General features: G+C 44.3%; 1 protein-coding gene across 2 annotated transcripts in view; it reads left to right on the top strand.

Moving 5' to 3' along the window:
• Positions 1 to 27,520, top strand: part of Dpf3 (double PHD fingers 3) — a 278,116-nt gene that overhangs the window by 209,692 nt on the left and 40,904 nt on the right. The window contains exons 8-10 of one of the 2 annotated variants that reach the window (XR_015045240.1): positions 9,474 to 9,602; positions 12,314 to 13,665; positions 21,305 to 24,437. Coding sequence is in view for 1 of the 2 variants with exons in the window: in XM_021178797.3 (XP_021034456.1) it covers positions 9,474 to 9,602 (129 nt within the window). In the remaining variant the exon portion in view is untranslated. Of the gene's footprint in view, positions 1 to 9,473; positions 9,603 to 12,313; positions 13,666 to 21,304; positions 24,438 to 27,520 lie in introns of those variants that run through there. The other variant, XM_021178797.3, reaches the window with a different exon arrangement.

Below are 27,520 nucleotides of genomic sequence, written 5' to 3'. Positions count from 1 at the left end.
TGGATCCACTCCAGACACATTTAGTTCCTAAAGCTCTTTGATGACTTGTTGGCATTTGTGATGGCCTTATGGACCTCATCCTTCACCTTACAAACTCTCAATGAGTCTGTAATCTATAAGCAAGTATTAGTATAGTAAAAAAAGTTTTTTTCAATATCATACTAGCTAGTGATTTTCCTGAAACTTTTCTCACACCATTTTTAAACCTTTTTTTTTTTAAATGCTTTATGCCCATCATGACAATTTTAGATTGCATCTTTGGCTGTTATTTTTATCAACCTCCATATCAGATGATCCTGAAAAATATGTACATGCCTGCCTCCTTCTCTCCATCTCCTAGTCACCACTGGCTTCTGCACGTGTCACTACAATGCTCTATTCCTGTCCTCCAGCCCTCTTCTTGCCTTGTATAGTCTATTCTCCACAGGGCTGCCAGATTGGTCTTTTTACATTTTTATTTATTACTTTGATGTGCATTGGTGTTTTGTCTGCATGTGTGTCTGTGAGGGTGTCAGATTCCCTGGAATTGTTTTTGAGCTGCTATGTGGGTGCTGGGAATTGAACCCGGTCCTCCAGAAGAGCAGTTAGTGCTCTTAACCACTGAGCCATCTCTCCAGCGTTCCCCAGAATGTTCTTGTAAAGGGAAAAGGAGATCATAGCATACTTTGCTCGCATGTGTGCACAGTCTGAACTTCTCACACAAGGCTTCTTATAGAGTGGTAAGAAATACCAGCACCACCTGGGACCGTGGTGACTGGCTCAACCAGATCCCTCGCAAACTCCTGGTCATAGGCCAACCTTGAAGGTTGGCTATCTTACTGGCCCTCTTACTGAGGAGCTCATAAGAGATGAGTTTACAGGCCCTTCCCTAGCTCTTTGGATTCCAATTTGAATGTTAATGAACTCCCAAAGTGATTTTCACTTATTTTATAATTTTCCTTTCTTTGTACATGGGGGTGGGACATGTCAAAGCACGTACGTGTGGAGGTCAGAGGATAATTTGTGGGGGTGAGTTCTCTTTTTCTACCATGTGGGTCCTAGAGTTCAAACTCAGGTTTCAGGTTTGGTGGCAGATACCTTTACCTACTGAGCCCTTTGTCAACCTCCCCAGGCGACTTTCATTACAGAATTTGAGAAGCCCTGCTTTATAAAATCATGCTCTGTATATAGGTCTTGATACACACACACACACACACACACACACACACACACACACACACTGCTAGACTTTTGGACTTGGGTTTCCCAAAGGCATGAATGTATGTTGTGGGAAGGTATATTTGATGGGCTAGCCAAGGGGTACACTGCCTGTGTTCAGAGCCAAGGTAGTCATTAATGTTGCCTTGGAAAGTTGCTTTGCTTGCTTGCACCTCAGGTATTGTCTATGTAAAATCATAACATTGATGATGCTGCCTTACAGCTACGATGAAGACATAGCAAGTTAAGTCACTAGAAAGCACCATGTCAGCAGAAAATGTGTGTGGCATAAGGCAGTAGAGCTGCATCTTGTCCCATGAGAGCTCTGTGTGCTATTTTAGATCTGAAATGTTCCTTCAAGGCCCATGTGTTGAAGGCCTAGTCCTCAGCCCACAGGGCTTTTGAGGAATGATCAAATCTTTAGAGGAGGGTAGACATAGTGGGAGGAAGGGAGGTCATTGTGTCTGTGGGGGTATGCCTTTAAAGGGGATATTGTGACCCTTGCTACTTCCCGTCTCATTTTGCTTCCTGGCCACCACAGGTTGAATAGGTCTTCTCCATCAGAGCCCCCTCTCCCAACCATAATGAATGAACTCCAGGCTAAAGTAACCAGCAGTGAGACCCGGGATCCTCCTGCATCAGGTCAGCTTTTCCCATTCGTGCTGGCCTCTCCATGCTTGTACATAGCTGTTTTACCCACTGTGCCATCTCCTTAGCCCTCTACTTTGTGTTTTGATGTAGGATCTCTCGCTGTCCCGGAACTCTTGGATTAGGCTGGGCTGAGTGAGCCCCACAGATCTACCTGTGTTTGTCTCCCCAGTGTTGGGTTTACAAATATGCATCTCTACATCTGGGTTATTTGATGTGGGTTCTGGGAGTCATAAGTCAGGTCCTCATGCTCATTGACTGAGCTGTTTCCCCTGCCCCAGTGCTCCTCAGTCCTCTGTTGTATGCAGCAAACCCCTCTGGCTCCCATCACGGTGTATCATCTTGCTGAGCCACTGTGCTTTGCTGCCTACTGGTCTCCTGGTCTCTTGGTCTCTTCCTAATCCCTAGGTCTGAAGCATGGAGCTCAGCCTTTTCTTTTTCTTTAAATACTCTATTTTTAGTCAGTTGGACACAGACAAGATGAGTTCTTTTGCAGACCAAGTTCAGAGGTGGTGGTGGTGGGGAGATCATCCTGGCCTGGCAAATCTCCCCCACGAAAAGGCTTCAGCGACTATGTGACTATGCGAGTATGCTTTCACTAAGTGTTTATTATCAGCTTGGTGACAATCTTATGTGCCAGGTGCTAGGAGCACAGAGAAGAAAGACGGTGCTCCTGCCCTCAGGGAGCTCCTGGCTAATTGGGAGAGAGACGCAAACATGAAAGAATGAAAGCTGGCATCCCTTTGGGTTGGGATAAACTCTCCCTCCTGCCTTTTCTTCTACCCGAGTCTAATCCTCAGGCAATAGACATAAAAGGACATTAAATAGTCCTCTAACACATTGCTTGCTCTAGACAGGTGTGTGCAGTGGTTCCTAGGGACTTCTCCCCTGTGTACCGAGGCTGCCTCAGAGATGCCATCCCTCCAACCCTGCCTTTTACTCCTCAGCACCTTGTGTCCAGCTTCCCTGTGGCATGTGCTGCCTTGCAGCTCACTTTGTCTCCTGTTGTCCTTGACGAGCCAGAGTGTGGCAATTTATCAGGCTCGTCCATAAACTTGAAGACTTATTAAATCAGCCCCGACCCTTCCCTTCTCCAGACAGACTGATCTCAGTGCTATATGATTGTTCTATGCTGGCATCCTGTCCGTCCCCAGCCTTACCCTCCACTCATGCTATTGTTCTCAGCGATTAGCGGCCAAGAGGCAGGGGAAGAGGACTCTTGGTGGCCCAACAGTCCTGTGGTGAGTGGACCTTGGTGTCCATTTCCCAGAGGAGTGCCTGGATCTTGTCTCTCTGCATCCAGGGTGAAAGGCATTGTTTGCCTTCTTCCTGGAGCCCAGAAGCAGGGCCTGGTTGCTGCGAGGTGGCCACAGAGCAGCCTGAATGGAATCCCAACACTTTTATTCCTTGGATCTGTGGGATTTATTTTTTCATCAATTCTGGGGAAGCAGTGAGAAAGGTGGCAGGCTTTGGGGATAATTTATATGAGTAAACACGTAAGGAGTCGGGTGAGTGCAGGCATGAGAATTAAGGCCATTTATCGAGGCTTTGATGCTCAGCTTGCCCTCTGGTCCAGCCTTCCCCACAGTCTTGATCACACCACTTTTAACCCTCTCCTGGCTCTGTTCCACACTGGGCTGCTTCTGTCTCTGCCCAGCTGCCTTCCCTTCCCTGTCTGCTACTTGCTTCTCCGCCCCTCCCGCAGCCCTCATTAAAGGCCGGGAGAAGGTAGTGGATGTGGCATTGGCCTCCAGCTGAGGCCTGCTCACTGATTCTGAAGGGAAGGCACATTGGCTTACGCGCTCCCTCCTCACCCTCCCTGTCTCCAAAGCTGCTTCCTCCGGCCTGTCTTGCCCACTGTGTCTTCCATGGCCAGCCTAGGGCGGCCTTTCTGCACGTTCTCTCTCCCACTCTCCTTTTCTTTACTCTGTCTTCTAAAGATGCGCCGCACAGCCAAGTGGTACCAGGCTAACATGCTTTACACTTGAGAGATGGAGTAATAACAGGTGGCAAGAGCAGAGGCTGCTGGAGCCCAGGATTCTGGTTGCCATGGAAACATGACAGACCTGTAGAGGGACACAGGAAGTGTCAGCCATGGAGGGTGGTGGGGGAGCAAGCCAGAGGGGTTAGGAGAGGCACATCTTTTCCTGGAGGGCTCTGCTTATGGCTCCCCATTTTTCCCCAGGTGCTATACACCCCATCCAAGCAGGCTCTGGACAAACAGCTGCAGGATGGAGTCTGGAGCTCAAGCGAGCTTAGTGGACACTGACCGCGTCCTCGTGCTTGCACCCAGCAGGTCCTGGCAGGCAGCCTGAGCATCTGCTCAGAATGGGAAGCCATGCCTTTGTGCATATGCCAGGAAGAAGCATCAACTTCTGGCCTGCTTCCTCTTTCCCCAGGACACCTGGGATCTGGTTCTCATCTCTCCAGGAAAGAAGTGACTGATGGTGGCCTGACTGTCCCACCAGTCACTGTGTTCATGAGTGACAGGTAGCATTGCAGCGGGGATGGCATTAACAGGAGAGAAAGAAGCCCTGTCATGGATTTGGGGCTTTGTTTTCCATAGATAGAAAATGATATTTAACCATTAGGTCCTGTAGCATATGAATAATGTCTCCTAGCATGCCTGCTCTCACTTCTCTGAGCGTGGTGGCTTAGACCCTCGGGACTTTGGTCACCTCATCTTTCAATCTGTATTTCCCACTGGCCCCTAAGAACTGGTGAAGTAGCATATGCCAGAAATGTCAGATAGACACTTGCTTCTCTTCCTTTGTTTTGCTTTGAGTTATTTGAGCACCTCCCTCGCTTCCAATCTCCCCCTTGCATCTATCTACTCATGACCTTTGCGCCCCATCTCTATCTGTTTTTTTTTTCCCCTTTGGGGTTTTCTTGAATTATCTCCCCCAGGTAAATTTCAGAACTCTCAGAGCTCACTTTCTTTTCTTGGCGGCTTACCTGTAATCTCTTCTATGATCTCAGCCACGAACGTCAATCCACAGTAAACCAAATTCATCCTTGTGGACACTGCTATCAAGACATTGCCAGGGTCTTTGTCCTTCCCACTGTCTTATTCTACAAAGTGAGACTCAATTTCCCATGTGCAGAAGTAGAAACTATTTAAATGCTACTTGCAAGGTCTGGGCAAGCCCCTTATTTATAGTTAAATCCCTTTATAGCAATCTCATGTATGGTGCCCAGAAATTGCTTGTGACTAGGTCAGGCCATAGGCCAGTGTAGGCCTAATGTGAGCTATGACTCAATGCTCTTCACCATGAGTCTCTGGAGTTCTCTGGAGAAGGGTCTCCACAGAGTCACCCAGGAGAGATCACATTAGATATAAGTTCAAAAGGAGTCTCTGCTTTTATCAGGACAATTGAAATAATTTCTATCATCTTGAGCTTTACAATTAAAATATTGGGTGAGTCAAATAGACCCAAAAGAGATTTATGAAATTCTTGCTGTACGCAGTATGGCCAGAAAGTGTCTATTTCCAGACCTCCTAGGAGGTTGAGAAGTATGAGTTTCGGGGTGTACAGGCACCTGGGGATAAAACCCATCTTCTATTTTTATAACCGAGACCTTAATCTTTTTGCATTTTGGTTACCTCATCTTCCAAACAACTCCTACTTCACATAGGTGCTGTAGGAACCAACGCAACAATGTACACCTGGCATCCAGCAGATAGATCTAGCCTCTGCATAGCTGTGCAGTCGATATCTGCTTCTCTTCCTTCTCAGCAAGCTATTGAGTCACAGGGAGGCTAAGTGGGTAGATATGACCTGGTATCACTTCTCAAGAGGTAATGAGTTCTGGTGTTAGGCTTTTTGGAACGGTTGTGTTAGCCAGGCTTTCGTTGCTCTGGGAAATACCTCAGGGAAATAATCCAAAGGAGGGAAGATTTATTTTGGTTCGAAATTTCAGAGGTTTCAATAAAAAAAGCTGTTAGGTTCTGTGTTTGTAGGGTTATGATGAGGCAAGGCCTCATGGCAGAGGGGGCATAGCAGAGCAGAGCTCCCTACTTCAGATGGTCAGGAAGGTGCCAGGGTTGACTGACCCATTTTCTCCATTAAGGTTCTACCTCTACAGTTCTGTGACATCCCAAAAACCTATTTGAATTTTAACATGTCATTGGAGCAGGTCATTGGTTAGGTTAGAACCTGTATGGTCCAGTCACTCCCTTGAAAGTTCTACCTTGGAAAACTGCTGCCTTGGAAACCAAGTCTTTCAAACACATACTGTTTTGTACCAAATGATAGTAATTGTGTGTATTAGTCTTCTAGCAATTCAGGACCTCCAGCCACCCACTCTTGCCTATTATGGGAGCTGTTTGTGAGTCTATCTGTTTGGACATAGACTGTCTCTTTGAGGAGTCACGAAATAAACCAAAAGCAATGAGAGATTGCTCGGTCATCAGGTGCCATGTTCTGGATGCAGGAGGATGATCCCACGTGCATTGTATGATACCCACTTAGACCTTTGTCACCTTTTAAAGCCATTCATAGCTGAGCGTGGTGGTGCATGCCTTTAATCCCAGCACTTGGGAGGTAGAGGCAGGCAGATTTCTGAGTTCGAGGCCAGCCTGGTCTACTGAGTGAGTTCCAGGATAGCCAGGGCTATACAGAGAAACCCCGTCTCGATCTGCCCCACCAAAAAAAAAAAACAAAAAACAAAACAAAAAAAAAACCAAAAAAACAAACAAACAAAAAAAAAAGGGGGAAAGCTATTCATCCCACAAATTGTTGGTCACCATTTCCAGTCCACAAGTCAGTATTGCAGGTGGTCCAGCAGTGAATCTATCTGAAGGAATGGATCATTGTGTGTGACTATATGAGGCAGGTGTGCACGTTTAGCAAGATACAGAATAGTGATACGAACATAGTATGACTGATCATTGCTGGTTAGGAGTAGGGAGGGTCCATAGACACACTTGTGCTCTCCAACCAATCTTGAATATAAAAAAGCATAAAGAGAACCAATGTACACGTTATTAGCCCATGCCTTGTCATTTTATTGGGATGGAAGGATGCTTTGAGCCTATTGCTGCAAGAAGAGAGACCTCAACCAAAATTAAAACATTGATCTTACTGCCCCCTCTCCCCTCCCCTGCCTCATGGTGCACTATTGCTGAACTATACCCCTCCCTCACTGACTCTTTCTAAACTGGAACGTTGCTAAAGCAACACTACATCCCTCACCTCCTCTCATCACAGTTGTACATACCGAGGTCTACCCTCCTCACTCCTCTATACACCATTTTATCTTTCTGTATATACAGGGACACTGCCTTGACACCATGTCATCAGAACCTTCTTTAAAACCATGATCCCACACATGCCAGACAAGCGTTCTAATAATGAGCTATATACCCAGCCCTCTTATGACTATTTTAGTTTAAATTTTGACAGAGGATACCATGAGTTGCCCAGGCTGGCTTTTGACTCCCCTTGGCAAGCCTTGAACTTGTGATTCTTCAGTCCCCACCTCCCAAGTATTTGGGTTGACAGGCCTGTATCACTAGGTCTGACTTGGAGGTCTTGATTCAACAGAATATTCTACCTATGGTCCCTTTGCTGAATACTGTAAAGAATAGTCTGGCAGTTATTAGTCTCTGTAGTTTTCCCTCTTCATCTTTAGATATCATCAGGGGATATAGCGAATTGAAGGCATTTATATATATATATATTTTTTTTTTTGGTGGTGGAAGAATGTTGAGAACAGGGAAGAAATCTGATATTACAAGAAGTCTGTGTATGTAGAGGAGAAAGCCTGGGACCTGGGGACTTTTTGGCATAGTGTGCATGGGATTTTTTTTTTTTTCCTTGTATGTGGGCAGTTACTCAGACGTAATTATCACTCCACACTTTGTATCTGGTTCACTCAATTGTGAAACTTGGCATGTCACCGTAATATTATCCACCTCTTGTTTATGTTTACTACTTAATAGAGCTCAGTGTCACTCTTGAAGAGGAAACCTTAAGTTTCTTTGCTTAAACATACTTAGATTTTTTTTTTCTCTAGAAAGTATTGAAAATGGAGAAGAGGTCAGTTGAAAAGGAAGGCAGAGAGGGCAGAGAGCACTTGGGCAAAGTATACCTCACAGGCAGATAGATGCACAGGCCTCGTGCAATCATCTGTAAAGCCACTCGGCTAGTTGTGGTGCAAAGAGGTTATGGAAGGAAAAGTCCATCCTCAAAAAGATCACAAAGGGTGGCCCATTCCTCTGCTTCCCCAAGCAGAGGATTGTCTGCCTCCTTGAAGATGGGAATTAATGGCTTAGAAACTGATTAAACAAGTCAAATATCAACTGATAAACGGATTAACCCTCTGTAATGTAATTCCACTAGCTTTTGTCTTCCGCCTTCCCCAGGTAAGTTTTCTATTCCTGGAGGCAAAGAAAAAGGCATGGAGGAAGCGAAGGCCGGAGGGAATCCTATTAAAGGGGGCGAATCCGTTTATCACTTACTGTCTGGCTGGTATTTCTGCTCACATATCTGCTTCCTCTTCACAGATTTGTCCCCTATGGGACTCTGATTAACGTTAGCCAGTGAATAAGGAAAGATAGCAGCAGACACCGAGGATGCTAAGGAGGAGGAGGAGACCTTGTTGGTTAAGGCTGACTTCACAGGCAGAGAGACTTCTCTTCTTAGTAGCAATCAGGGAGTGTGACTATCACTGAGACATGTCTGCATCCGAAAGAGGGGAATAAGAAAATGGAAGCATTCTCTCACACGAGCAATCTGTCCATCTGTCCTAGGCTTTTCAACCAGTCCCGAGTAACTGGGAATGACTGGTCTCAAAGGCACATGTGCTATCACAGGGGTCTCTAGTCAAGGCCACACCTGAAGACCTTTCACTGCCTTTGCTTTGATGTTCAGCAGGGGTAGGTTACGGTGTTAGCCTGTTCAGTTACTTGTGAAGATCTTATGTTCATTCGCTTACCACTGCATCTGTCTCTGATGTGAGACGGAGCTAAGTGCCCAGTCAGCCTGTGTCCAGTTCCAGTTCTGGGCACTTGAGGTCCTCAGATGAACTTATCCCAGTTGTTTTCCATGCCTGATGAGTCTGTACTTCTGAGAGTTGAGCGTGAGAACAGACAGCTTGTGTACACTCCGAGTCTCCAGCATGCTGCCTGGAAGCGACTAGGCACAGATACTGAATAAACACATCTTTCACAAAGGCTAGGCCTGAGTGTTGGCTGTTCTCTCTCTCTGGTTCCTCTTCACAATTTCCATCTGACATGTTGGAGTCCGTACAGGATTAACAGAGGTTTACCTGACTAATAACTAATAACTCATACCATTTCTGAGTAGTTTTTTTAGAGATGGAATTGGAGGGGCAATGATGTGTCTATAAAAACATTGAACTGGGAAAGGTTTCAAAGATGAGATTCTGAAGGACTTACAGGACAAATACCATTGGACCAAAAAGGATCGATAAAGCAAAAGCAAATATTAAATCCTAGCCCAATATGGCTGATATCACCAATATCAGTAGTCTATCCAAAGGTTGTAACAAACTCTACCTTTCTAAGCTTTCTGTTCTTCCCAGAAGAGACTCTGCTACACTCCAGTAGAAGAGCAGGCAACACCTAAGTCTAAAATTGGAATTATTTCTCAATGTTTCCACAGCCCAGAAAGGACCAGATGGGACAGTCATTCCTAATAACTACTGTGACTTCTGCTTGGGGGGCTCCAACATGAACAAGAAGAGTGGGAGGCCTGAAGAGCTGGTGTCCTGTGCAGACTGTGGACGCTCTGGTGAGTGTGGCCCCTTCCTGCATTGTGTGCTGTAGACCTCTTCTCCCTGGATTGCTTTGTCATCTCTCAGTGGTTGGGGACAGAGGAGATCAGAAAAGTGATATGGCAATGACTTCAGTGGGAAAGGGGTTCTCAGGTTTATTTTCTTGTTTTTCTTCTTTGGGTCTTAAGGAATTCTTAAGGGTCCCAGGGGAAAGGAAGAGGAGAAGGTCTGGCTTTTCTATGAGATGGACATAACATTGTATGCACACTTGTGGTCCAAAGTACGGTAGAACAGAGATACGTGGAGAACCCTAGGCAACATGCTATCTTGTACTAGATGATGACCATGCTAAAAAAAAAAAAATTGGTGTTTGTTCTGTGGAAATACCTAGGACAACCCCAGAGTATGGAAACAGAAGAATCAGAGAAGCAGCTACATCCTGAGTCGTGGGGGCTCTTGTCTACCAGCACAATCCTGCCTCCATCATTGGCTGCTCATGTCATATTTCCATGTAGAACAGTGCAGAGCTATGTTTACATCAAGGAGGGCAGGCATCCTTGGGAGCAGCCTGCAGTTGACCTTGCCTACTCTTTTCATCTTCAATCTATCCAAAGACTAAAGTATCAGAAAGAGACGTCTTATTCCTTCATTCTTAGAATGAGTTATCGTCTTGGCTGCGGATTGGATTTCAGTTGTAGATAAATCATTATTTTTGCCCGATCATGGTCAGTTGGTACATTAACCCCCACCCCCAATCTTTTTCTATGTCGTAATTAGACCAAAGCGCAAGGCAGGGAGCTTACTGCAGATACAATCTTCCCTTTCACCAGCTCCTTGCTGCAGACATTTTGGTTGGATGGTTGGGGCTAGCTTGGGAGGTCATCTCATCTTAAACCTTTTGATCCAGTGTTATTTTCAGCCCCAGTCCCAAGGGAAGGACTGAGGTGACCTCATCTTAGTTTTCTGCAGTGACTCAGTTCTGCCTGGTGTGTCCTTAAGTCTTCCCTTTATCTCTTATGTGTTTTGAAGCTAAGACTGTTTAGGGTTCTAGCTAGCCTTGAGTGGTAAACCAATAACTGGAAATGGACTTAGTGTCGATTGCCTAAGACCCTTTACATTGGATTCTCAAGGACCTTGCCAGGGAGTTCCTTTTGTGCAATTCTGTCAATTCATTTATGGTTCAAGTGTGATATGTAACATTGACCTTTTACTTGGAAGATATGACCCTGTGATAGGCAACTCTGAATTTTAGATTCTTAAAAAGAAAATTAAACAAATGAACTTGAACCCAGTACTTTTTACTTGTTGTAAGATCAGGCAATCAAACTACATCAATTTTATCAGAAGCAAGACCCCTTGGTGGAGTGGTACACCAAGCAGGGCCTTGTGGGTTGCTGTAGGCCTTGGTGGGTTAAAAGGAAGTTTTAGGGTCCTCACTGTAAGCTGCTGGAATTTCCCCCTTTTATTTCCAAAAGAAAGATGAGGTACTTTAACTCATCTACAGATATCAGGAGTAGGATGTTATTTTTTTTTTCCTTTCTACACAAAGCTTCTCTTCTTACGACCTTGGCTCAGCATTTCTTCCCCTGGTTCTGTCTGCTCTGCGCTTCATGTATCATTTTGCAGTGCTGTAGATATTCTCACTGTAATCGCTGGGAATGAATTTGGAGGGTCATAATTCAACACCTGACTCTAGTGTTCCTGGAATAGTTAAAACAGTTTATACAGGCGGCATTAGCCCATGGGGTGGGCTGCTGAGGCAGATGGGTAAATACATGTCCAGGGCCTCCTCAAGGTCCTTCCAGAGGATTGTATGAATTGAAAGAGCAGATTTCCCCTGCTCAGCTTACCCACTGCCTCTGGGTCCTGGGAGAAAATGTCTTGTCTGACTCTTGCATGGAAGGGACCATCACTATGGTATTGGGTTCCAATAGAGTATGAAAAGAATTTAAGTTTTATAGGTTTCAGGACACTGTATTCATTAGGGTTTTTAAAGCCCATTGTCACCTTTCAGTGTGTCTTGAGTTCATATGGACAGGGTGAACCCTCTGGAGTAGCTAAGACATGGACACGTTTAGTGGCCATGGTGTGTGAGATTGCAAACATTTCCTGCAGGGTTAAAGAAAGCAGGGAGTTCTTCTGAGCTACCACCAGACTAGCCAACTGCTCTTTGTTTTTGGTGCACGTGAACTACATACACGGCGTCAGGGGGCAATGGAAAGAGCTGTCAAAGAATGGGATTAGAAGCGGGTCCAAATAAAAATAAAATGGACGAGGGCTTAACCACTTTGAATGGGTTATCTGACAGTAATACCTTGGTAAAGCTGACTGTCAAAGTGACGGACGAACATTGTTCAAAGAAACACCAACTGAAACTACAAAGAAATGCCAGCAAGGCTTTAAAAGTGCCAAGTAAAAGCACTGTGTGGGGCAGGGCTGAGTGAGTGTGTGCCTTTGTACGAGCAAAACCTAAGGAGGGATTGTGTGTGTATTTGGACACATGTATCATGGTCAGGATGAGGCCTTTTCTGGGAATTGGAATCTTCCTGGAAATGTGTGCTTTGTCCTAAATCCCTGTCATCAGGTGATGTACCCGGTTAGTCCCCTTTGGTCTAACACTGGCTTATTACCTTGCTGTTAGGAGTAACACTGTAATGACATAATGAGAATATTAATGATGCTGTCTGTTGCTTAACCCATGTGCTGATATATTCATCATACATGTCAGCTCATTTGGGAGGAGAAGGCAGGAAGGAGAAGGAGGCAGCGGCCGCAGCACGTACCACGGAGGACTTATTCGGTTCCACGTCAGAAAGTGACACCTCAACTTTCTACGGCTTTGATGAGGACGATTTGGAAGAGCCTCGCTCCTGTCGAGGACGCCGCAGTGGCCGGGGTTCACCCACAGCAGATAAAAAGGGCAGCTGCTGAGCACATGGGACAGACTGTGTGGCCAATTAGCCACCCCTCCCCCTGACTCTGGTCATTGTTCTAGTTCTGATATATATTTTTAAATGAAAGACAACTTGGGCATTTCCCTTAATCCTTGCCTTTTCCTTCTGCCTCCCACGTGTCCCTCCCTCTCCTGGCATCCTTCTATTTTGGGTACAACAGAAGCACACTCTACTGAGAACCAGGGAAGAGCAGGATGAGAGTCCTCTGGGGAGCCATGGCATCATGGCGGGCTCTTATCCCTAGAAGTAGGAGAAATTAAGAGGATTTTCTGTCACTGGGGGAGGGCATCTTTTTGATGTGAGCAGAGTTGATTTCCTGTTTTCAAGAGAAGAGGAACACGAGGTTTGAAAACAAAGAACAAATAACATTAACAATATTTATTTATAAATAACTATTATTAGACTCAGATGAGGAGAGAGAGAGAGAGAGAGAGAGAGAGAGAGAGAGAGAGAGAGAGAGAGAGAGAGAGAGGGGAGAGAGAGGAGAGAGAGAGAGAGAGAGAGGAGAGAGAGAGAGAGAGAATGGCCACTGGGTATGTGTGTGTGGAGAACTTCTTCAATGGGAGTTGGTGACTCCACAGAGTAGACCCCTCCCCATGTCTCCTCTACGACCTTTCCATCTTCCTGCTTGTGTGAAATGGCAACCATCCCAGAGAAGCCTGGGGCCAGTTACAGCTGGCCTCCCTCCAGTGCTGGCCCAGAGCAGCAGTGGCCGCTTCCCTCGGCCCCTTTTCTCTTCCCTTGTTGCTGGGTTTCCCTCACTTTCCTCCTGGCAAAGATCAGCTTCTGAAACACAGAACGGAATGTCAGCAAATCACAGACAGGCTCAGAACTCTGACAGAGCAACCGAGGCCGGCGCTCCTGGAAGGAAGAGTGATACTACACAGTGTATCTCCCCTCCCTCTGCCCCAGTATAAGAACACGTAGCCGCCCATTGGACGAGAACGTCTTCCAGATTTCTTCTACTTGTTATAGTGCCTGCCAGGCACTTTGTTTTATCTTTCCAATAGCATTTCCTGAAATAAACCAAAGCAACACTTGGTTCGAGGCCTCAGGGATAGAGAAGGCTGTCCTCTTCACTGACAGTCCCTGAGAACAGAACAGCTGCGAGACCCTGCAGAAACAGGTATGTCCTGGCTGAACTGTCTCACAACGAGTGCAAAACCATCATAATTTTTTTCCTCTTTTTTTTTTTTTCCTTTTTTTAATTTCTTTCCTTTGGTTCTTCTAAGCTTGCTCTTTTGTGTTTCTGGGTTCCCCCTTTGTGGTGCTGGGGTGGTGAATGGAGAGTCTGCCCTGTTGTGCATGCTGGACCTTAGTGCTGGGCTGATGATGGCTTGGGGTGGGGGGGAGAGATGGGGCTCTATATAGAATGGCAAGCTTTTTGACTTCTGGCTTCTGGCTTCTGGCTTTTGGCTTTAACTGCAAGAGAGAGTGGCTGGGGAAATGCTTGGCTGCCTTTTCCCGTGGTTAACTGTGGAAGTGAAGTCTGTTGGCTTGGGTAGGAATAAAAGAGGCAGAGACCATGTACTGCATGCCTAGGGTGGTCTTTTGGGCTCTGAGAACCTGTTTTACAGCCAAGGGACCTAGTCTAAATCAAAGATCTCTGGGCTGGCAAGATGGCTTATTGGGCAAGGGTGCTTGCAGCTAAGCCTGATATCCTGAATTTGACCTGTGGTATCCCTAAGGTGGAAGGAAAGAACTGACTCTTGTAAGTTGTCCTCTGATGTCCACGTGTACACCCTGGTGTGTGTGTACACATACAGACACATGGGAGTATTCATGAGCACAGGCACACATACACCCCCCAAACAAACAATAACCACATGAAAGACCTCTGACCAACACTCACCTGGACTGTTGAAGATTCTGAATTCCCACAAAGTATGGCCAGGGCACTGTGCTTCCATTAACACACATTCCAAGGTCCTTCTGGTTGTCTAGTCATCTGATTGCTTGTAAGTATCAGAGGAGATTGGTTCCTACAGTCCACCATTTTGCAGGTCTCCCTGCATTACATCACGCATAAACTAACAAGCTAACTCAGCAAAAGGAAAGGCATACAGACACACCTAAGAATGGAAGCTTTTGAGTCTTCCTAGTAGCCCAAGACGAAGGACCATTTTCCTCTTCTGTTTCATAAGAAGCAGGATAAACTGATTCGAACGTTTGCTCTCAGTTTTGTGAGGTTGAACGTGACATTGCCACCCACTTTGGGGAAGTTCTGCTGAATCTGTATGTGCTCCTCTTCCTAAGGAATGGTGCATAGACCTCCCATGTGGTACTGTTCCCGCATGCGCACATGCAGCAACTCCAGTAGGGTTCTGTCCTTCTGCTACTTTCAGCTCTGTACTTCCTTCCTTTGATTCAGATGTTGGGCTCATAGACTTATGACTTTCACTGATGAAATGTCATCTCCCAGGTCAATAAGAAGGATATTCAGTCTACACAACCATTTGAAGTCTTGTTCATGATCCTGGAATTATCAGTGATAATTTGACTTTGAACTGGGGATGTTTTAAAACCCATGTGATTAGAACAAATTAAACACACACACACACACACACCACTTTAAGAGTCTAACTTGTGCTTCTAATAAAGAACCAATAGTTTACTAACAAGGCTAACCCCCAGGACATTATCTAATTGTCTGATTTACATCACTAGTTTAGTTTGCCTTTCAGTTTCTCTTGTTAGGCATAGCAGCTGCCATCCTCCATCCACCCAGCAAAAGTGACACAGTGCTGCTGCCTCACATTGTTTGAGCATCACAACTCATTTCCTTACTGCACCAGCATCTATAAACAGACTCAGAATTCATATTCTTTAAGGAAAACTCAAGGAACTGGATGGAACCTGGAAGATGACCAGATTCCCACCTTTCACCTTTCAGTCAAGGAAAAGTCAACTTGGAGAGGTTCACTCACTTGAGTGAGTGGAACAGAAGTCGGTTTGGGGGTGGGGGCATGTCTTAAAGCAGAGGGATAGTGCTTTGGAGAGAACGCATAGGAGGGGGCAGCTGGCTGTCATGGATCCTGGAAGACTTGATGGTGTTAAAATTAGGTCTTTATGCCCCTGCTCCAGAGAACAGAATCAACGTGTGTACTAGGCTCTGTGTTGAGTGCTTTCCTTAGAGTAGTTCATTTGACTTCTATCCCGAGATAAATGCTTGCATGATCCCAGGTTATGGGTGAAGAGGCAGAGGCCTAGAAATGAAGTTGAATGCACCTAAGCCCCCACACATAGTAAGGAACCAGGTCTCGACACCCAGCAACCTGATTCTCCAACCCACCGCTGGCCCTCTGTTCTGTCTCTCAAATCGGCCATAGTTAAGAAATGTGTATTATACGGTGTAGACTTCATCAGTTCCTGTTGTACTAAAGGATACCTGTAACGAATGTGTCTTTAAAAGCCAGCCTCTTCAAAAGCAATTTCAACCGACTAAAAGCAAGCAACTAGATTTCATTGAAGAGAATTCTAATTCTGATCAAGGTTGTACAGAATATCGCAGGTGACTACTATTCTACCTAAACTGTAATTTTTAGACAGAGTCTGGGTACCTCACAGGGACAGGAAGCCTTTCCTTGTGACCGCATGGACCATAGGAGTTGTATGAGCCACTAGAAGGTTTGGGTTTAGCATCACTATGAACATTTTGGAATAAAAAGGAACTCGCAATCACCTATGGAAGGACATGCCCAGAATGCTTCAGAAATGTCACCTTGTTTTTCTCAGTACCAGCCCCAGCATGGGGGAAGCAAAGGTACAGAACTCTGGGCCAGTTCAAATCCTCTGGGGGAAAATCAAGGCTGTAAAGGTAACTGGGATAATAGGTTGGCTATCTGATGCTTGTACCAACCCTAATCTAAGGTGTCATTTTCTGTTCCGAAGACTGAGGGGATCAGAGAGTAAGCTCACGACAGCCCCGGGAATGAGGAATATGCATTTAATTTTTAAAGGTACTTTAAAGTCAGCAATCCAATTTACTGCTGGTATTTTAGAGAGAGGGATTTAATAAAAAATAGGACCATCACATCAATAGCATCCGTTTGTCTTCCTGCTTGCTTTGTGTGTCTCTGTGCACCTAATGGGTTGGCACTTGATATTGCCTCTATACAGCACTTGAGGGAACAAGAGATCATCGTGTGGGGAGAGAACTAAAGGCTGTTTGGAGGTTCTTGCTTCATGGTGGAATAAAATTAATTAATTTTTATTCCAATATGCCTCCTGTTACAGCTGATGAATATGATCTTGAACATGTACTTAAACTTTGAGCAGGCCCATGCATTGGGAATTTTTCCATGGGGGGGGGGGGTTGCTTGGTCTTCAGGAGTGAAGTTGCTTATGTTGTGGGTTTCCGTGTGAGTTTCTTGTTGTGAGCACTGTTTTAGTTTCTCTGTGCCCCAGATGTGGACGTTTCTTTTTATTTTGATACAGGACCAACATTTACTGATTTTTAACTTTGGAAAAAAACCTTGTAAGTTGAGTCACATGTCAAGCATCTCCTCTTTACTGGTGAGGAAACTTGGTTCGATCAGCTTAGATAATTAGTCTACAATTCCAAGGTCAATAAGTTCTGGTTGGCTGGATCTACTTATTTTTAGTTTTCTTAAACTCAAGTCTATAGTGGCTTACTTGCAGGCCGTGTGTTTGAAGATATCATGAGTGGAATTAGTAAAGGACTTCCTATCTTCATTGGAGTTGAGAAGAGTATTCAGTTGAAAACAAAACCAGCCTATTTAGGCGAGTGGTTCTCAGCCTATGGGCTGTAATCCCTTTAGGAGTCATATAACATATGCTGCATATCAGATATTTGTCTTATGATTCATAGCAGTAGCAAAGTGACAGTTATGAAGTTGAGGTGAAATAATTTCATGGTGGTGGCGGGAGAATCACCAGAACAATGAGGAATTGTGTTAAAGGGTCTCAGCAGTAGGAAGGTTAAGAACTACTGCACTAGACAATAGAATTACGTTGAGAAGCAACAGCGCCCAAGTTCCCATGGACTTCTGAAAGAACTAAGACTGAGTTTCCTGTGTGGTTAGGGTTTGGATGGTGCGGTGGAGTGGTGAGGTATCATGGAATGAGGCTCCATTTTCATCCTGTGCCTGAGAGCCTGTGAGATCACATCACTGAATTACACGACACTGGTGTGATTAATAAAAACGATTTCTGACCATTTATTAAAAAACAATAAAGGAAAAACCATTATGCTTGATTGATTTCCAAAATAACTAAATTGATGGAAGCTCTCCTTTGGAGGTGATTTATTCGCTGTGGGGCTGGGGGCATAGCTCAGAGGTCTTAAGTTCCCAAAATTGATCCAAACAAAACACAAAACAAAACACACCACACCAGGAAGACTTGTAATCCTGGTCCTGGGGTAGGAGTGGTAACAGCAAGAGATCCTTAAGGTTAACTGACTATGTGTCCTAGTGTAGTAAGTTGCAGGTTAGTCTCAAAGAAAAGAGTGGTCCTTGTCTTAGGAATGACTCCTGAGGTTGTTCTGTGACTTGTCCATGCACATGCAAACGTGCAGGTATTCCCCACTCCTACATCCACACAAAAGAAGTCATTAGCTAGAAAACAAACAAAAACAAGTACATTCAAAACTTCCATAGGTTCAAAAGTATCTTAATACTGGCATTCAAGCAATGGCTAAACTTAAAAATAAACAAAACTCTTAATAACTTCACACTTCAAAAATTAAATATAAAAGTCCTATATACCCTTTACCCAGATACTCGAAATAACCATAGTATACCAACCACAATCAGGAATTCATTTTGGTACAATATTACAAGCTTCGGACCTGATTATCTTAGTGATGGCTTTTTTTTCTGATCCAGAATCACACATGGCGTCCAGTTGTCCTGTTAGTCTAACACTCTTTAACCTGGATTCATGAGTTCTAGTGTCTGCCTTGGGTTTTCAATTTCTTGATGCTTTTGTAGAGTGTTGGCTGGTCATTTTATAGCCATTCACTTTAGGTTTTTGTACTATTTTCTAATGATGTAAACGGGGCTGTGCATTTTCAGTAAGGATGTTATAAAAAGGAGGTTGTGTCCTTCCCAGTGCATTGTCATCAAGGAGGCCCATGATTGACTTAGCTCTTTGCTGGTGAGAAAGATATTGGACCTGTCAGCTGAGGGTTCTAGCTAGTAAGTTCATAGATCTTGGATGATAATGCTTGTATTCAGCTATGCCTCTCTTCATTTGGTGACTAGGAACTGACATGCAGTGTAGTATATTCTGAATCCTTAGCTCTGTAAAGCTAAGATGAGGTTAAACTGCCATTAATGGATTTATTGGCCAATGGAATTACTTGCAATCTAGCTGGGGAGACTAAGACCAGATATTCACCAATGCTCAATATGTAAGGGATGTCATAGGGCAGTATGTGATATCTTACTGTGGCTCACAGTAGTCAGGGAGATTGTCTTAGAGGGAATCGTCCAGATTGGCATGCTCCAGATAGACTGATGTTCTTTAAGCTGCAGGTTTGCTGTCAGAGAGAATAGAGGTGGAGATGAATCAAAAGCAAAAGTGGGAATCGCAACTTGATCTGCGCAAAAGAGCAAAAATAACATGATAGAATGTCTAAATGTTGTGCTGTAATGTTCTTCTTACCTGTAGTCTTTCTCCTCCAATGATGGTGTGTTCCTGAGGGCACAGGTGACATCATTCCTGTCTGTTGATAATATTCAATACCACTGTAATATTATTTATTGAAATAAAGTGAGAAGTTAGCAATGCATCTGAGCTAATTAGTAGAAATATTCTAAAATCTTGTTCTGTACACATTAAGTGCTTGACTAATAGTTCTGATGGAACAGTGGAGAAGCTGTCATTGGAAGCAAGATCCATTGGTCCAAGCAGAGAGAGAGAGAGAGAGAGAGAGAGAGAGAGAGAGAGAGAGAGAGAGAGAGAGAGAGAACAAGATGACGGCTGAAGGGCAGTGAAGTGGTAGAGAGGGATAAAGGAGAAAAAATGAGGATGTGGAAGATGAAGGTGGTGGAGAGCTGTTAGTATGGAGAAAGATGAGAAGCCAAGTTTCAATGGAAGGGCTCAGTAGGAGACCAAGAATAGCAAGGCATTTTCTATGATCTGTAGTTGACTTAGGCAAAGTAAATGGGAGAAAAACGAAGGTCAAAAGTACTAACTCAAAAACTGACTAGCGACTTTCTAGGTGGGTTAAATGAATCAAAAGTGTGTGTGTGTGTGTGTGTGTGTGTGTGTGTGTGTGTGTGTGTGTGTAGTGTTGATGGACAGATGAAAGGCAGAAATTTGTTGAAACTCAAAGGGCCTGATTTTGGTTATGCTATGAACACTTGACAAAGTGGTAGGGACCATGTGTCCACAGAGGTCAGGAATATTGGAGGAGGAACAAAAAGACTCTTTCAGGGGATAAAATCATGGCCAATATCCAAAGAGCAAACAAATGGCAGGTAACCTGGGGAAAGCCAGAAGAAAGGTCACCCTGGCATATAGTAGTTCAATGGAAAGGGCCAGAGTCATGTGGCACTAGCTGGATGGAACAACAGGAAAGAGTAGCTAGTCAGGGAACAAGTTAGCAGCTCAGAGAAAGGAGGCTATGTTGAGTGGGATCAAGTGGATTGAAGGAGCAGGAGCAGACGCTAAGGGAAGACTTGATGGGCTTGGGAATGTGGACTTTTTTCAGTCTTCCTTTGGAAATAAAAATGAATGTACAGTGTCACTTTTGGAAATGTGTTTCCTCATGGCTTACACACTAGGCTGGCCAGGGAGTGATGTCTTTGGTTGACCAGAAGGAGCAGCATGGTAGATGGTTTGAACTTGGAGGTGGTAGTTTAAAACTTCGGTTTTAAACTTTATTCTTTCTGCCTTGGTTATTTTCCATTTCGGCTCCTTCTGCCTTTCTCCTTCCCTCCATTCAGAGCTCAGAGCCATGTGGGCCCTCTCTATTGGGGTTCCATCCTTGTTCTCATAAATTGCTTCTAAGAGGAAGTTCAAGCACTTGCTGTCATTGCCTGCTCCTCATACTGACTATCTCATACTAAACACCAAAAAGAACTTTGTAGTCTCCATTTCATCTGGAAGCAAAACCTATACCCGGTTGGCATCTCTCCCGTCTGTTCTGAAGTGCCGCCAGTATCTAGAGCTGACACATGGCATCACTGGGCTAGTAGGGGACTGGAGTGCACTCTGTGGTTTGGTTTCTCCTGGTAATTCTGATACTTTTTATCATTTGGCCAGGGTTGGAGGTGAAGATGTGTGTGTGTATAAAATCATGTTCTTTTGGTCATGGGCCAGATGGGCCAGGAGCTGGGTTATCTGTGGCTGTTCATATACCTCTGAATTACTCATTTCCACATAGGTGATTGGAAGACATGATTTCATAAGGGTCTTCTGGAATGTTTTAACTTTGAAAAGATTTGGTTTGTTAGGTTCCCAAGTCGAAATCTTTGGGTCTTTTTTTTTTTTTTTCTTTGTGAACACCCAGCTTTATCTTCTGTATTCTCTGTCTCCTGGGCCATCCAGTGGTTACCCTGCCCTGTTGCCAGCTGATTTCATGTTGCTGATGTCTGAGGCACCAGAGAGCCAAGCCTAGTTTTCATTGCCCAAAGCTGTGGCTTCCTTAGCTCCGTCATTAATTAGTGGTTTTCTTTTGTTTTCAATTCATTCCATTTTCACCCCCCACCCTCATCCTTAATTGTGATTTTTCTTTCTTAGGTAGCTGTTCTGTGCTGTTGTTTTTTTATCTCTCGTTGCCTTTCCCTCTACAGTCCACTCTGTGAGCCAGGAACTGCTCATCCTTCAAGCAAGCCATTCCTGAAGAAGGTGAAGAGAACCCAGATGATGTGTCTCTCCTCCTCCTCTTCCTCCTCCTCCTCTCTTGCCCAGCCTGTACTGAATGTGGATCTCGACTAATGCCGGAGTCAGCAGGGATTGGATGGAAAAGCCCCAAGCGTCTCTCAGCTCAGCTCAGCCAAGTTTTGGAAACGGCTCAAGTTTGTGCAATAAGAAGATTTTAATTTTCTATTTTTTCCCTTTTAAACTTCTTGATTGCCTTTGCTTGGAATGCCTGTGAGAAAGTACCCAGCTCAGGCTGAAATTTGCTCTGCAATACAAATAACAACACAAACTGACAAAGACAAAAAAAAAAGCAAACTATTTTATTTATTTCAATATTTAAAAGAAAAAAGTGCTACCATTGCACAGTCTTTTGGTTTAAAATGCCGTCGACTTCAAAGGTTAAAAAAAAAAAAAAAAGCAATTCTGTGAAGACCTGAACAAGAGTGCTTACTGTAAAATAAAGTCGTCATGGTGACGCTAAGGAAAAATACCCCACATTTTTAATAAGAAAATAAAGATCAACTCTGCTCTCCCAGGCTTTTGAGAAAGCCATTCGTGTATGTGCTTTAGGTTTTTTTGTTTGTTTGTTTGTTTTTTAATTCCTGTGAGTTGGATGTGGTAAGTGAGGAGTGGCCAGTTCTTCCAAAGTCCGCTGAAAAGTATTGTTGGCGTTAAGTGTGTTAGGATCTGATTGAAATCAACTAGCCCCAAACCAGCAGTGTGTCCCCTCCCAACTGCCCCTCACCTCAGATGAAGCCCATTGGTCTGAATGTAAAACTACAGCCTGTCTATCTTGTCTTATGAGGCCTGATTCAGGTAGGAATTCTACCCACTGATTGAATGAATTACTGCAAAGCTCAACAGCTCCAAACAGAAATGATTTTGTGTAGAATAAATGAACAAATAAACAAACTTCTACAACCAAACAGCCAGGAGTAAGCAGTGGCTGAGGGGACATGGCTCAGTTAACTGACAGCTGCTCAGGTTGGCCAGGAGAGTGCTACTGAGCAGGTTTCAGAGGTCTGAGAGCCTAGACTTGCTCAAGAGACTAAGGAGTTCATTGGAAGATAAGAAACTTGAGACTCATTTGTAGGGAGAAATAGGAAGGCGAGCATTCTGTGTGTGTCCTTTATGGCTGTTATGGCGGATGAAGTGGGATTTAGCATTGTATGTTTAACCTAGCCCAGGAGGTCAGCCAACTGTCTGGGCTTCTGGGTTCTACCTCTTGGCTTCCACTTAGCTTATCTATTACATGTGCTGAGCAGAGTCATGGATGGCCATAGATATGACTTAAGGCTGCAAAGTCTCATCAGCAAAAGTCCTTGAGCCACAGTATTATTGAAATTTCCCAGCCTGAGAATAAATTTCATCTACCATTGAAAGGGAAGGGTAGACAGGCAGACTTTCCATTAGACCCTTCAGGTTTCCCACTCAAGAGAAAGGGGATGTCACCAAGAGTGTCTTCTTATCATTTTCTGATAGAAAATGTTCCATGTCAAAAATGTTAATTATAATAATAATCTGTTCTCCAATCCACACTCACAAGTTATGACTGTGATAAAGCTTTGCAATGATGTAGGGTTTGTGTGACGTTTGTGTAAGTTTCTGTTAAATAAAAGACTGTTTCCAATAGTCTTATAACATCTGTAAGATTTGCTTATCAACCTCGTCCTGCAGAAGTGACTTACAACATGGTGTGGAAAGAACTGCAAGGACTTGGATCCCTTGCCTGCCCAAGATTTGTTTTATTTAGAGGTGCATTCTGGGACAGCAGTTGCCACTGGCTTGAATGCCAGGTAGGGGCATCAGAAGTGAGCGATGCTTGGTGTTGATGCTACCATCTGCTCTCAGTTCAGAGTCGCTGTCACCCATTCCTCCATCACCAGCACCATTTACCATTCCTTCCATGGTCAAAGCAGAAGTATCGAAATCCTGGTTATGGGTAAAAGCAGAGCATACCTGTTCAATGTTGCTATTGTACTGCCGCTAAGAAGTTTTGCACAAATATGAGAGGTTGAGCCTATGCTTGGAAGAAAATTTGAGGTTGCCATTTTTTATTGCCTGAAAGCTACTGTTAGGTTAGGCTCCCCAGGCTGGCAGCTGTGCAAGCTCTAAGGTGGACCCCTTGGGGTAGAGTTTTCCTAAAAGTTCAAATGGATGCTATCTGAAGGATCATTTAGGTTAGCCTGTCAAGTCAGGTGTTTCCGTTTGAGCTTTGGACCTATCCCCAGGGGGGCCAGGTGGAGCTGGAGTGTGACATTTCAGAGCTGTCGCCATTGCGTTTTACCTTCTCTTAGAGTGAAGGATACATGCAACTTCCATTTTGAACTTGTGTCTTCTAGGTACTAAAAAGGAGGTTGATTCCCACTCCTAATATTTCATGGTCCTTTACATCCCTATCTCCCCTTTTGAATTTTGGATTTTATTTTTGTATGTGTGTGTACATGCATGTATTCATGTGTGCATGTACGTGCATGTGTGTGTGGGCCAGACGTTGGTGTTGGTGCTGTATGGTTTTCCTTTATCATCTCCACCTGAGTTTTTGAGACTTGATCTCTCGCTGTGCTGTGCCCAGATCTTGACAACTGTGAGTGCTAGGGATCCGATTGTCTTTGTCCCTCTCCCCACCAGCACTAGGATTATAGATGTGTTGCTGACCCTCCTGCCTGGCTTTTCAAGTGCATGCTGGGATCTGAACTCAGGTTCTTATGCTTGCATGGCGAAACACTACCCGACCGTAGAAGAGGAGCCATCTTCCTGGCCCCTCCCCCCAAACATTGGGATAAATATTCAAAAGGTAAAGCTTACTGCTTTAGCCACTGAGTGTATAGTTCTATGGCAAAAGTACATTCATGTCATTGAGGAACCATCTCCACCCCATCTCTAGACCTATTTCATCTCCAACTGAAACACTCCCTTTGAACATCAACTTTTTCTCCTCCCCAGCCCCCTGGATACAGGGGTGACAAGACTGTGTGGTGCCATCATTCTGTTCTGTTACCCTGTGAATCTGACTACCTCATATATCTCAAATAAACGGACTCATGCAATATTTGTCCTTTGGTCAAATATTTGTCCTTTGACTTATTTCATTTTACAATACTCCCAAGGATGGTCTGTGCTAGGGCGTGTGATGACAGTTCCCTCTTTGGCGGGGTGAGTGTGAATGTATGTATAAAGCACATGATGTTTATACATTCATCTGTCTATCAATACTTGGAGTATAAAGCAGATATCACACATTTATTATATACTTCCATTATCTAGAGATTGTGGGGCATTAGAACCAAGTTGTAGGTCACTGAAGAGATTAAATATCTTTTCTAGAGAGAAGTGGTTACAAGGGAAGTCTTCCCTCTAGTTTGCATTCTAGAAAAGGGCACCTTTCTCTATGGGTATCTTTATAACTAAGGTTTTGCTGTCATGGTAATGCTTACTGGGATAAAGGGTTGCCATAGAGTTTTAGTATTGTTATAAATGACCAGGGCTAAAAGAGACCCAGGATATTCAGGTGCCAGCAATGGCAGGTCATGGAGGGAGTGGCTGTCATTTCTCAAGCATCTAGTGATGAGTTGTTGGCCAGAAATGCAGATGCTTTGTGTCTGTAGATGATCGCAGACAAGAGGGAGGAGGAAGGGGTATACGGAAGCTTGAGGATGAGAGACAGACAAAGAGATCACGTTCTTCTTCCACTTGAAAAACGTATTAGTCGTTATAAAGAATTAGTGCTTGGGGTGAAGTCCAAGCACACCACTTACTATAATGGGTTAGACTGAGAGCTGAAGTTCAGATGACTGCAGAGCAGGTATCTTCAGTAAGACAAACAGGCAAGGTGTGAGGAAAATAATAGTGCCAGGGAGAAGGGGACCAAGTCTCAGTGCCTAGCCTCAGGTCACAGAGACAACAAGAGTGTGTAGTGCCAGAGAACATCTCAGTCTACTTAGCTCAAAGGATGCTGGGTGAAGAAATATTCAGGATTTTCAGGTTTTCTAGCTGTGCATGTATGTGTGGTGGGGGGTGAGAACACATACATGTGTTTGTGCGTATGTATGTGTTATGCACATATGTGTACATGTGCATGTGTGTATGAGTATTTGTATGTGTATATGGGGGTATGCATGTTTGTGTGTCTGTGGTATATGTGTTGGGGGGAGATGGTGGTATGTATGTGTGTGTGTGTGTTGCATTTGTGTGTGTGTATGAGGGTATGCATGCTTATGTGTGTATATGTGTGTGTGGGGGGGTAGTATGTGTATGTGTATGAATGTGTCAGTGTGTGTGTGTGTGTGTGTGTGTGTGTAGGACAGAGGTTAATATTTGGTGTCTTCCTTAATAGCTTCTCCACTTTATGTTTTGAGACAAGATCTCTCACCGAATCTGGAGCTCACTGGCTACCCAGAAAGCCCTGGGGATCCTCCTGTCTCTACATCCTCAGCACTGGGATAACAGGTGTGTGCCATGATGTCCAGCTTTTCAATATTCATATTTGCACAGCAAGCTCTTTGCCAACTGAGTCACCTGCTGAGCCATCTTCTGGCTTTTTAAGAGAAGTAAAACATAAACATTTTGGTGAAATCTCTCCATTTAAAACATTTGATAGTAGAAGAAAACCAAAGACTGAAGGTCTACTTGGTGTGGACTAAACCCAAGTGTGACTGTATATAGGACATACTTGGAACACATCTTGATGGTTTTGGACTTAGAGGTCTAGGTAAGGTTGAGGTAGGAAGCCTTGTCCCAAATCCTTGAGAACAGCAGACCCTCATGTTGACTCAAGGATGTAGGTGGTGTCTCCTGGCTTAGAGGGGTTATATAGTAGAAAAGGGCGCTTAGGTGCTCTCTGGGTAGAGTTATGCCATCCATCATTCAGCAATCAGAGATTTGGGGTACGTTTCTAGCAGAAAACACTTCATCATCTTATCCCTTTTCTCTGCGTGTCCATGAAAGATCCTCTCTGTAAAACTCTGGGTAAGGTTGTGCAGTTTACAGATGTTTTCATTTTGCATTATTATTGCTGGCCAGCTAGGCACCCATCATGCCACATACCTTCTAAGAACTCTATGTGACCAGAACTTAATTTGAGTTTTAGCCCCAAACCAGCAAATTCAAATTCAGAACTTTGAGTAAAATCTCACCCCCATCTCGTATATGCAGTGTGTGTGTGTAGCTAGAGCTATAGATACAGATTCTTCCAGAATCTTTGTTATTTAAATTCGTTGTCTCTTAACTACTTTAGATCTTATGTGCATCTATTATAGAGGGTGCTTGTAAGAGAGTTGGATGGACTCTTGCATTTGTAAACACTGCTTCCTCGGACCAGCGATGTCTCATTTGGTCTTGCTGGGGAAGAGATGATTCTGAACAAGCACTTCATTTCCTGTTGATAATGGACACTCACAAGCTCTTTCTGTAACGGCCTGGATTATAAATAACTCAGATTTTGTAGGTCAGGCATTTATTGGAGCTACCCTACTCTGGGATTGTATACAATGTGTATGTGAATGGGTGTGGCTATGATTAAAAAAAAAAACAAAAATAAAACCTCTACAAAAATGGGCAGTTTGTCCATGGGGCGAGGTTTTGATGGCCCGTGATTCAGAGAATAGCATGCATTTAATGGGGGGTGGTGATGCTAACAGTTGGCTCTTCTTTTAAGCCTTAGGACCAAGAGAAAAGTTTCATGTCGCCAGCAGAAGGGTAGAGGGCCATTTAACCACTCCTAGTGGAAACGTTAAAGGCCTCACTATGAAAGGCTTTCAGAGGCAAAAGGTCCCACCACTGGTTTTTCAAAAGCTCCCAGTGATGAGCCCAAACCACAACAGAGTGTGTTTACTGAAGAGTCGAGGAATAACCAAATCCTGCCTGACAGTCACTCCCGGAGGGACACGCTGATGAATCCCCTCGTTCCTAGCAGCTCGTGTTGTTTTTAAGAATGAAAAATGGCAAGTAGCTCCTGTGTCGACGTGAACATAGATGCTTGGGTTTTGTCTGTAGAAGATAAATAATGATAAGGGGCATTCAGTGCAAAAGATGTGGCGTTGCTGAAGGTAAAGAGCCGGGTTCTTCCCGGTGTGGTTTGATGACGTGGTTATGGCTGTTACCTATGAGATGGTAAAGGTACTAAGGTACATTTCTTCCCGAGAGCT

Source organism: Mus caroli, unplaced genomic scaffold (genome assembly GCF_978045245.1).
Source record: "Mus caroli unplaced genomic scaffold, Mus_caroli_1 scaffold_14, whole genome shotgun sequence".
Lineage (NCBI taxonomy): Eukaryota > Metazoa > Chordata > Mammalia > Rodentia > Muridae > Mus > Mus caroli.
Note: the sequence above shows the minus strand (reverse complement) of the source record. Positions and strands in the feature narration are given on the sequence as shown.